Genomic DNA, 12,109 nt, shown 5'->3' with positions numbered 1-12,109 from the left:
GTTAACTCCCGGGCCAATTTTTACAATTCAGACCACTGTCCCTTTATGAGGTAATAACTCTGAAATGCTTCCATGGATCCCAGTGATTCTGACAATATTTTCTTGAGACATATTGTAATTCATGCTAATGGTAAAATTTCATTCAAATAACTTGCGTTTATTTGTGAAAAAAATGGAAATTTGGTGAAAATTTTTAAAATGTCGCAATTTTCCAACTTTGAAATTTTATGCCCTTAAATCACAGAGATACGGCACACAAAAAACTTAATAAATAACATTTCCCACATGTTTACTTTACATCAGCACAATTTTGGAACCAAAATTTTTTTTTGTTAAGAAGCTATAAGGGTTAAAAGTTGACCAGCGATTTCTCATTTTTGCAACACCATTTTATTTTTACGGACCACATCACATTTGAATCCACCTTGAGGGGTCTATATGATAGAAAATACCCAAAAGTGACACCATTCTAAAAACTGCACCCCTTAAGTTGCTCAAAACCACATTCAAGAAGTTTATTAACCCTTCAGGTGTGTCACAGGAATTTTTTTGAATATTTAAAAAAAATGAACATTTAACTTTTTTTCACAAAAAAAATACTTCAGGTTCAATTTTTTTATTTTGCTAAGGGTAACAGGAGAAATTGGACTGGAAACGTTATTGTGGAATTTGTTCTGAGTACGCAGATACCTGATATGTGGGGGGAACCACTGTTTTGGCGCATGGCAGAGCTCAGAATGGAAGGAGCGTTGTTTCACTTTTTCAATGCAAAATTGGCTGGAATTCAGATCGGATGCCATGTCACGTTTGGAGAGCCCCTGATGTACCTAAACAGTGGAAACCTCCCACTAGTGACCCCATTTTGGAAACTAGACCCCCCCAAGGAGCTTATCTAGATATGTGGTGAGAACTTTGAACCCACAAGGGCTTCACAGAAGTTTATAACGTACAACGGTACGTTTAAAAAATCATATTTTTCCCACAAAAATGATCTCTTCACCCCCAATTTTTATTTTTCCAAGGGTAACAGGACCCTAAAAGTTATTGTGCAATTTGTCCTGAGTACGCTGATACCCCATATGTGGGTGTAAACAACTATTTGGGCGCATGGCAGAGCTCAGAATGGAAGCATCGCCATTTGACTTTTTTGGCTGGAATTGAGATCGGACACCATGTTGCGACTGGAAAACCCCTGATGTACCAAAACAGTGGAAACCCCTCACAAATGACACCATTTTGGAAACTAGACCCCCCAAGGAACTTATCTAGATGTGTGGTGAGAACTTTGAACCCCCAAGGGCTTCACAGAAGTTTATAACATACAGCCGTACAATTAAAAAATCATATTTTTTCCACAAAAATGATCTTTTCACCCTCAATTTTTATTTTCCCTTGGGTAACAGGACCATAAAAGTTATTGTGCAATTTGTCCTGAGTACGCTGATACCCCACATGTGGGGGTAAACCACTATATGGGCGCATGGCAGAGCTCGGAAGGGAAGCAGCACCATTTAACGTTTTTGGCTGAAATTGAGATTGGACACCATGTCGCGTTTGGAAAGCCCCTGATGTACCAAACCAGTGAAAACCCCCCACAAATGACACCATTTTGGAAACTAGACCCCCCAAGGAACTTATCTAGATGTGTGGTGAGCACTTTGAACCTCCCCAGTGCTTCACAGATGTTTATAACACCCGGGCGTGAAAATAAAAAAATTGCTTTTTTTCCACAAACATGATCTTTTAGTCACCAATTTTTTTATTTTCCCAAGGGTACCAGGAGAAATTGGACACCAAAAGTTGTTTTCCAATTTCTGCTGAGTACGCTGATACCCCATATGTGGGAGAAAACTACTGTATGGGCACATGTCAGGGCTCGGAAGGGAAGTAGTGATGTTTTGGAATGCAGACTTTGATGGAATGGACTGTGGGTGTCATGTTGCCTTTGGAGATCACCTGATGTACCTAAACAGTGGAAATCCCCCACAAATGACACCATTTTGGAAACTAGACCCCCTAAGGAACTTATCTAGATGTGTGGTGAGCACTTTGAACCCCCAAGGGCTTCACAGAAGTTTATAATGCCCAGGCATGAAAATAAAAAAATCGTATTTTTTCCACAAACATGATCTTTTAGTCCCCATTTTTTTTATTTTCACAAGGGTAACAGGAGAAATTGGACTCCAAAAGTTGTTGTCCATTTTGTCCTGATTACGCTGATACCCCATATGTGGGAGAAAACTACTGTATGGGCACATGTCAGGGCTCGGAAGGGAAGTAGTGACGTTTTGATATGCAGACTTTGATGGAATGGTCAGCGGGTGTCATGAGCATTTGGAGAGCCCCTGATGTACCTAAACTATTGAAACTCCCCACAAGTGACACCATTTTGGAAACTAGACACCCATGGAAATTATCTAGATGTTTGGTGAGCACTTTGAACCCCCAAGTGCTTCACAGACGTTTATAACGCCCGGGCGTGAAAATAAAAAAATCATTTTTTTCCACAAAAATGATATTTTTGACCCCAATTTTTTATTTTCCTAAGGGTAACAGGAGAAATTGGACCCCAAAAGTTGTTTTGCAATTTGTCCTGAGTAGGCTGATACCCTATATGTGGGGGTAAAACACTGTTTGGGTGCATGGCAGAGCTTGGAAGGGAAGGAGCACCATTTGACTTTTTCAACGCAGAATTGGCTGGAATTGAGATCAGATGCCATGTTGCATTTGGAGAGCACCTGATGTGCCCAAACAGTGGAAACCCCCCAATTATAACTCCAACCCTAACCCCAACACACCCCTAACCCTAATCTCAGCCCTAACTCTAGCCCTAACCGTAACCCTACCCCGAACCCTAGCCCTAGCCCTAACCATAGCCATAGCCCTTACCCAAACCCTAATGGGAAAATGGAAATAAATACATTTTCTTTTAATTTTATTATTTTTCCCTAACTAAGGGGGTGATAACGGGGGGGTTGATTTACTATTTATGGCGGTTTTTTATTTTTGGCAGATGTCTCACGCTAAAAGACGTTTTTTATTGTAAAAATAGTTTTTACATCACCACATATTGAGAGCTATAATTTTTCCATATTTTGACCCACCGAGTCATATGAGGTCTTATTTTTTGCGGGATGAGTTAAAGTTTTTATTGGTATCATTTTCGGGCACGTGACATTTTGATCGCTTTTTATTCCGATTTTTGGGACGCAGAATGAACAAAAACCAGCGTTTCATGAATTTCTTTTGGGGAGTGCGTTTACACCATTCTGCGTGCGGTAAAATTGATAAAGTGGTTTTATTCTTCGGGTTAGTATGGTTACAGTGATACCTCATTTATGTCGTTTTTTATGTTTTGGCGCTTTTATGCAATGAAAACAATTTTATATAAAAAATAATTATTTTTGCATTGCTTTATTCTGCGAGCTATAACTTTTTTATTTTTTTGCTGATGATGCTGTGTGGTGGCTCGTTTTTTGTGGGACAAGATAACGTTTTCAGCGGTACCATGGATATTTATATGCGTCTTTTTGATCGCCCGTTATTTCACTTTTTGTTCGGCGGTATTATAATAAATCATTATTTTTTGCTTCGTTTTTTATTTTTATTTTTTAAGGGGTTCGCAAAGGGGTTAACTAATGGGACAGTTTTATAGGGCGGGTCGGTACGGACGCGGCGATACCAAATATTTGTACTTTTATTGTTTTTTTATTTAAAAAAATGAATTTATTAGGGAATATTTTTTTTCGTTATTTATTTAGCGATTTTTTAAAAATTATTTTTACACTTTTTTTAATTTTATTACATTGTCCCAGGGGGGAAATAACTGTCCTGTGACAGATCGCTGATCTGTCACATCACAGATCACTGTGACAGATCAGCGATCTGTCACAGGCATTGACGCAGACTTCCTCATGCCTGCGCTTTGCAGGCACTGAGGAAGCCAGCTCTCTACAGGCCCCCGAAGGTCCTCGTCGCCATCTTGGATCCGGGAACCTGTAGGGAAAGAGCCCCCCGCAGCAACGCTGCACTTTGTGCTGCTGTGGGGGGCTCAGAGAAGCACGGAGGGAGCCCCCTCCCTGCTGATGCTTCCCTTTAACCCCCTGTACACTGCAATCGTGTTTGATCGCGGTGTGCAAGGGGTTAACGTGTCGGGGGCAGTCCATGACCGCCCCTGACACATTGTGCCGGGTGTCAGCTGTGATAATCAGCTGACACCCAGCCGCGATTAGCGGCGCTCACCATGTGGACGCCGCTGATCGCTATGACGTAATATTCCGTCAATGGGACTTAGGGCCCAGGTCACATGGACGGAATATTATGTCCAATGTAGGAAAGGGGTTAAGTAAAGAATAAAATAAACTTAAATGTGTTCATGAATTGAAAAATATCAGCAAATTAACACTTAAGATAAACAAACCGTTATATAGGCTAAATATTCTATGTTTCTTCAACCCCTCATTTTCTTGTCAATCGTATATTTTTCATGCACACGTCAAGTTTCCCTTTAGGATGATAGTTAGCAGTTTAGCATTTTGCAATCACAGCTGTTCATGTTAGCACCCAGCCCATAAATCTGTCTCACAGTACAGTACTTTGGTTTTATTACGGTTTCAAAAGACAAGATTTTCAACTACACAGAAATAGATTCCGACATGGAGGAGGATTGTGACAAAACAAGAAGCAATTAGGCAAAAAGATTGAACTGTAAAGTATTTTCATTACAGTCTTGGCAAAGCGTTTACATAGGGATAGGGCAAAAAATTTCAAGCATAAAATATTTACTTATAAAAAGTCTAATTACTTGGATTACATATCTTGTTTACAGCCCATCTATATTGCTATTTGTTGAACTGGCTTCATGCCGAATAATATTTATGTAACAACTTTAATTAAGAATATTCCATCTTGACAATTTTTGTCAGAGAGAACTAACAAATTTACTAAGCAATATGTTGTATTTTCAAATGATGCCAAGAATCTAATCAATGCCCAAGTGTTCGTTTTTGTCATTTTAAATAATTTTTATATTCTAAAGTTTAGGTACACAGATACCATCATCAATTTAACTTTTAACTTTTTTTTGGATTACTTTATATTTTATTGTAGATGCATTATAAATAAGTTCAATTTTGCCTTCCTATTCATTTGCTATATTGAAAAATAGTTGGTCATCCTTATACACAAAAGCTGTCTACAAACATGCATTGTACATTAAGCCAGACAAAAGAGCGTCTGCCTCTCAGACATTCAATACGCAAGTAGCATCTACACAGAGGAAGAGAACAGGAACTCTAGTGCCACCTGTTGGATGTTGCAATCATACAAGTCTATATTGACTTTTTTTTAAAGGGCCTTGCCACATGACTTAGGACAAGTAGCTAACCAAAGCTCTATTTGCAGACACGTGTTTCCAGGTGTTTTCCCCTCATCAGTGTAAAGAGAGGGAACTGGTTACCTGGATGAGAGACCTTTGATTGCTGGTCTAAGAGATAACATTTCTTCTTTGTCGAGCGTGCCAAGTGATACTCATAGTGAATGTAATGCTCCCCTGGGAAATTAAATATGCAAATAGCCTCTTGAGAGAGGAAGAGAGCAGTGTATCTAGTGCCACCTGTTGGAAACAGCAATCCTAAAAATTAATATACACTGTTTTAAAAGCCTTGGCACATGATTTAGAATAATCCAATTAACCAGTTCCTCTGCTGTACATTGAAGAGTCGCAAAACCCCCAAAACACATGTCTGGAAATAAAGATTCTGGTTAGAGTGTATCTCCTAAGTCATGTGTTAATCAGAATTATTTATAGAAAAGGGGTTCAAAATTACTGTTAAGCTTACATAGGAAGCCCCAAGAAAAAAATGATATAAAGATACAACTTTTAATACAATGATTGTTAACATCCAACACAGACACCATACAATAATAGTTCACTGAGTTCACTCTGTGTAGAGGACCCTCATCTTGACCACTACCTACCAATGGAGGTTGACACCCTAAATTATGTTGGTATGGGACTGGCGCTCCCGCTCCTCGACCGCTGACCCTTACTGCCTTGTTTAACCCTACAATTAAGTGAAGTCAATCACCCACTCATGCATTAGTGGGGATGACGAGGAAAAGTTAATCAGGCCAGTGGTCAGCTGAGGTTCAATGATGTGGGTAGGTCAGTGTCAAAGAGAGAAATATGGGTGAATGAAATCCAATGGCATCATTTAGGATATATATAAGATGCATTAATATACTGTTAGGGTTGGTGGAATGCACGAAGTATAATATTATAATGAATAGCTTTCGCAACCCGGGGTCCACCGTGCAGAGGTGTAAAACTGCAGCTAATGTGAACAATGGCGGCGCTGCACTGCAAGCGTTCACAAAAAGCACACTGGGTTAACCGAGCACAGTGTGAATGGAGCACGAAGGAACTGCGCTCTGCTGCTCCACAAAGCGGAACAATGCTACAGATCACCTAAGGCTAAGTACACTGCGTTAACATCATGCAGTGTGAACTGAACATAAAGAACCTGCCCTGTTACTCCACAGAGCAGTAAAGAATCAATGTGTCAGAACACGTGTATAAACTGTGCTCTACGTACAGCATGTGCTAACAGGTGTTTGCCACAGCGCGTGGCTAGTCTATGCCCTATACTGCAAGTGCTAACTAACAAGTGCGCGCCACAGCGCGTGGCCTGGCTGTGCCCTGTAAACTAACTGGAGCATGCACCAGCACGTGGCCTGACTGTGTCCTGTGTAATAAATGATGCATGCCAAGGTGCGTGGCCATACTGTGCCCTGTATAGGGGATAACCTGCCTCATCAGGAATGACTAATGCATACACTCACAGCACACAGACACAGGCCATTAGAGGCAGAGCTGAAGCCCTAAGCACATACGACGCAAATTTGAATGTGATCATAGCCTCAGAGATCCTTTTATAGACTAGGCCAGTCAGAAAGGAACTTCCTCGCTGGCCAATCCGGACTCACCATGGGACCTAAGCAGCTGACTATTGACCACCAATGGGAGGTCGCCACCTCACGAGCATGCTCAGTACAGTGAATCCTGGACTTAGCCTCAGGAGTGACTGCTCGCCGCTGACTATTGATAGTTACTATAGCTGAACCTGGAGAGGCAGCAGTAACCAAGCGCACAACCCAAGTCTGAGCAAGATGCTGAAACCAACGTCTTTGCTGAGCAGCATTCACTGTGGTTGAGTCCGAATGGGGGTCCGCAGGAGAAGATAAGGCTTGGGATACATCCTGTGCAGAGGGAGAATCCCGGCACCTAATATATACAATATAAAATGATATGTATAAGTGAAAATACCCTTTATGCTGTTACCTATCTGAACAAACTTGCCTAGCAGCAGAGGTTGGCACCCTACTTGACAGCCGATATAGTGCCCCCACTTAACGATGGCTGACCTTGGGAGTCCCTAAAGTAGGCGATGTAACCCCCAAGGAAGAATGCAAGCAGACAATGCTAATGTCATGATAAAAAGTAGAAACAATCACTGGCAGGGTCTGTTCCCACCATCAAACAAGGAAGGCAATTAGCAATCACACTGCACTATATAAAATGGCTATTAGTCACTATGTATCCTATGCCCCGCTGGAAGAAGCTACGGAGCGAAATGGCGCTGTCGGGGGTGGGAGCCAACTCGGGAATACCGCACACCTTACCTGTAAGTTTCTACCATGTTTGGTTTGATCTGCATACTTATGTGATGGGAAAAAGATGGATCATTATTTAAAGATGTATATCTTTGCCCTGGCCCCTTTTTTGATAGTCTACAAAAGTAATACTGATTGCTATATCATGCAATACTGATTAACCATGTTTACAGCACTGAGCACTTTATTTCTTACGGTATACTGTATGTTTTTTTCAGTATTAGCTCTGTCATATGCTTTCATATATTAATGGTCAGTGCAATATATCAGCATTTTTAAGGATATATCTAATGATTCTTGGATACTGTCATTTATGGTTACATGTGCGCTTATTATTTACATCTGTTATATTGTGTTTCCTGAGCATGAGTTCCCCCTATCTGTTCTTTGTCTTGAATTTTTTATTCTGTTTTTAAGATATACATTTAATAAATAATTATTTTATTAGAGCAATATATATCGTTTTACCTCAGTTAATTTATTGAGGGTGTGTCTGAACTATTTGCTATGTAGACGTTGCTGAAAACATTTTTCAGATTGTGGTGATTAATGCTTGTGTAAGTGTGTAAAGTTCTTGTCTGAAAATTTAGTCCAGTCGATCAACTATTGGCATCAGGAGGGAAAGATTAGCTCTTATGGGGTGAACTGGATCATACATTGTGGTTGTGCATCTGCATCTTTCCTTTATCTTTTTCCTTTCCCTCACTTGAACCTGAAGAATATTTGTCTTTTTGCAGCCATATTAGTTGAACCATGTTTACACGGCCAATAAAAGGGAATGGTTGTTCTTACAAACACTCGTTCATCGATTTTCACACCATTGTGGGATTGCTGGGCAGTTGGATAAATATAGAATTATACTGTTCTCTTATCCTACCCATGATCTGACCCTCAAATAAAATTTGGACATGTATCTGTGATTATATATTTAAATAATTAAAAAAACAGCATGGGGACCCGTCTTTTCATTCTAACTAGCCTTACTGAAACTGAAAGCTGAGAGTTGCAGCCCCCAGCTGTGAGTTTTGTCTGGCTGGTTAGCAAAAAAACAGGGGAACCTACTTCATTTGTTTTCTTTTTGTTTTCTTTTGACAGCGTGGGAAACGCAGCTCTCTGACCCACTGATCAGAAGCGGTGTTTGCTGCGCTGCCATGCACATGACAGTGTGACAAAAACCTGGTGTTCGGGCAGCTGAACTTGAACATTAACACGGATTTCCTGGTGAAGTCTGTGTTTGGTGTCTGTGCCCGAAAAGTAGGTGTTTCGTACGGACGTCAAACTTTACTGCTCGGGTTTGCCCATCTCTACCTGTAACTTTTATAAATGTGCTTCAAAAAGGCCATGAATTATATTAAAGTATTAAAAATAATATGGAAGCTACCAATACCTGAACAATTTTTATCTGTATATTTGCCAGATTGATCAAAACTTTCTATATGCAAAAATGCTTACATAAAGTTTAATTATAATGAAGCCCCACATGTAACCTGCATTAGCAGCAACGCTAAACTCTAGTATCTCTGATTAATATTTTCATTGTCTGTATTTGTAGAATTAATGCATTTTAAGCTTGTTTATTTTTTGCTACTTAAAAGCTTTCAATAAGTTACTATTCACCAACCTGCTATTTTTTATGTGCTTCAGTTATGGGGGATATTCAGTTAAAAATATAGTTACATTAGCTCAAGTAAGTAAATTATGTGCCAAAATGTTTCCACTATGTCCTGTACTGTTTTGGTTTTTAACTTTATATAAAACTAGCTGAAGAGCCCAGCGTTGCCCAGGCATAGTAACTAACTGTGGTTAGTTATAACAAATTGTCATGATTATCCTCCATCCCATAGTCCAGTGCTCATAAACCCATCATACATATCCTCCATCCCATAGTACCATGCCCATATACGCATCATACATATTTCCCATCCCATAGTCATGTGCCCATATACCCATCATACATATCCTCCATCCCATAGTACCATGCCCATATACGCATCATACATATCTCCCATCCCATAGTGATGTGCCCATATACCCATCATACATATCCTCCATCCCATAGTCCCGTACCCATATACCCATCACACATCCTCCATCCCATAGTTCTGTGCCCATATACCCATCACACATCCTCTATCCCCTAGTCCAGTGCCCACATACCCATCACACATCCTCTATCTCATAGTCCAGTGACCATATAGCATCATACAAATCTTCCGTCCCATAGTCCCATGCCCATTTACCCATCACATATCCTCCATCCCATAGTCCCATGCCTATATACCTATCACACATCATCCCATAGTCCCGTGCCCATGTATCCATCACACATCCTCTATCCCATAGCCGAGTGCCCATATGCCCATCAAACATCCTCTGTCCCATAGTAGAGTACTAATATACCCATCATACATATCCTCCATCCCATGGTCCCATGCCCATATACCCATCACACATCCTCTATCCCATAGTCGAGTGCCCATATACCCATCATGCATATCCTCCATCCCATGGTCCGGTGGCCATATACCATCACACATTCCTACATGAACAGTTCCCTGGAAAGTAGATTGGTTGTAGTGGGCCAGTTGAATGGCCACCTAGGTCTCCTGATCTGACCCCCTTAGACTTTTATCTTTGGGGTCATCTGAAGGCAATTGTCTATGCTCTGTAGATGAGATGTGCAGCATCTGAAACAACCGACTTCAAAATGGTTGTAATGGTCACCACCCATCTTGAAAAATGTTCGCCCTCCCATATACTAATGTGCCACAAACAGGAAGTTGATATCACCAACGATTCCCATTTTATTTAGGTGTATCCATATTAATGGCCCACCTTATATATGTATAGATTAGATATTTATTATACGGGGCTTTGTGTGTGGAATGAGTGTGTCTATGTGGAGTGGGTGGGGCTATGTGGAAAGTGCATGGCTTGATACACACATACATACACACATACATATGCTAATTTTTATATATATCTATAGATGATATGTATCTATCATATTCATAGAATTGCATTTAGCATGATGGCTCGTAACTATGTGAAGTGGACTGGATGACTGCTTATTTCAATAGCTAAGTCAGCCCCCTTTTCTGTCTGTACATCTGCTGTGACAGAAGGTGAGTGCCTTAGTTATTTAAATACGCTATCACCCATCCCCATGTAGCTCCAGTCACATGCCAGCATAAACCAGAAAGAAGTCCTGCTGGGACATTGGGCTCTTGTAGCTCAGTTCATTATGATGGGAATTTTTAATATGGGCACTGTTTATTGAGGATGCTTAGATGTCGGTAAGCCATTGAAACCTGTCAGTGTTCAATAATCATGTAAAAAAGATTTTAATTCTCCTTTATTATTGCCATTGCTTGTTTTTTAATGCTCATGCTGAAACATGTTATATTTTAAGTCCTTCTTTTGTGTCATATGTCACACAGGTCGTTCATCTACCACTACAACAACGGTTTTAGATGGTAAAAATGGAACTGTCCACAAACCAACACTGAAGTTGACAAAATCAGTCTCACAAGACCTAAAGACAACGTTCAGCTCCCCAGCTGCATGGATTCTTGTGGTTGCCCTCATAGTGACGTGGTCTGCAGTTGCTATTGTAATTTTCGATTTAGTGGATTACAAAAACTTTGCCGGTAGGTTAACATGTTGGCAAACAGTATAATATTAACTGAATTAAAAAGTTAAAAACTGTCAATGGAGAAAAACATATGTAATAAATAATTAAGTGTAACATATTTTCCATTTATATATTTACTAAATGTTCTCTGAGGCTCAAGTAGCCTCCTAGGAAACAGTGGTAATAAGTCTACTAGCATTGTGGCTTTAGTGTGCAATGACGACTTTTTGGAACTCAGTTTATTTTTCTTATCAATTGCTAGATCTTAATAGTTGGATGTAGACCGCTTCTTACGGAACTTACTTTTTGGCTAAAGGCAGGAAATATGATAAAATAAGAAAAGCACTGCCACCCCCATGCTTTCCACCAGTCTTTACATGGCTGCACCAATTATGTCATCTATGCTCTTTTCTATTTTACATTGCTGCCTGTTTCTTGCCAAATGTTTTGTCATATAAGTAAACCCCTTTGGCATTACCATTCCCTATTATCCTTTCTAGCCCTTATATGTGCCAACCTTTTTATTCTTCTCCTTTCTTATGTAGTGGCCACTAATTTTCCAGCTTCTGTACATGAAGACCATCCCTTCCTCAATCCTTCTTAGAGCTGGACTGTCTTTTTCCCAGCTCATCATATGTCCCCAGTCTCTGCTATGTGCTAAACATTATCTTCCACTGTTCTACCATGTTCTAGACCTTTCCTTCTACATCTCTGCTATGTGACAGATCATCCCTTCCCCAGATTTCCTACAGTATCTGCTAGGGTATCCCTTTTACATTTTCCCTACATTATGTGTAGACC

General features: G+C 40.2%; 1 protein-coding gene across 1 annotated transcript in view; it reads left to right on the top strand.

Moving 5' to 3' along the window:
• Positions 1-12,109, top strand: part of TRDN (triadin) — a 477,806-nt gene that overhangs the window by 56,805 nt on the left and 408,892 nt on the right. The window contains exon 2 of the mRNA XM_073576110.1: positions 11,115-11,324. Within this exon, the coding sequence (XP_073432211.1) occupies positions 11,115-11,324 (210 nt within the window). The remainder of the gene's footprint in view (positions 1-11,114; positions 11,325-12,109) is intronic.

The sequence above is a fragment of the Dendrobates tinctorius genome, unplaced genomic scaffold (assembly GCF_039654945.1).
Source record: "Dendrobates tinctorius isolate UK_male_01 unplaced genomic scaffold, ASM3965494v1 ptg000046l, whole genome shotgun sequence".
Classification (NCBI taxonomy): Eukaryota; Metazoa; Chordata; class Amphibia; order Anura; family Dendrobatidae; genus Dendrobates; species Dendrobates tinctorius.
This window is presented reverse-complemented; position numbering and strand designations above follow the sequence as displayed.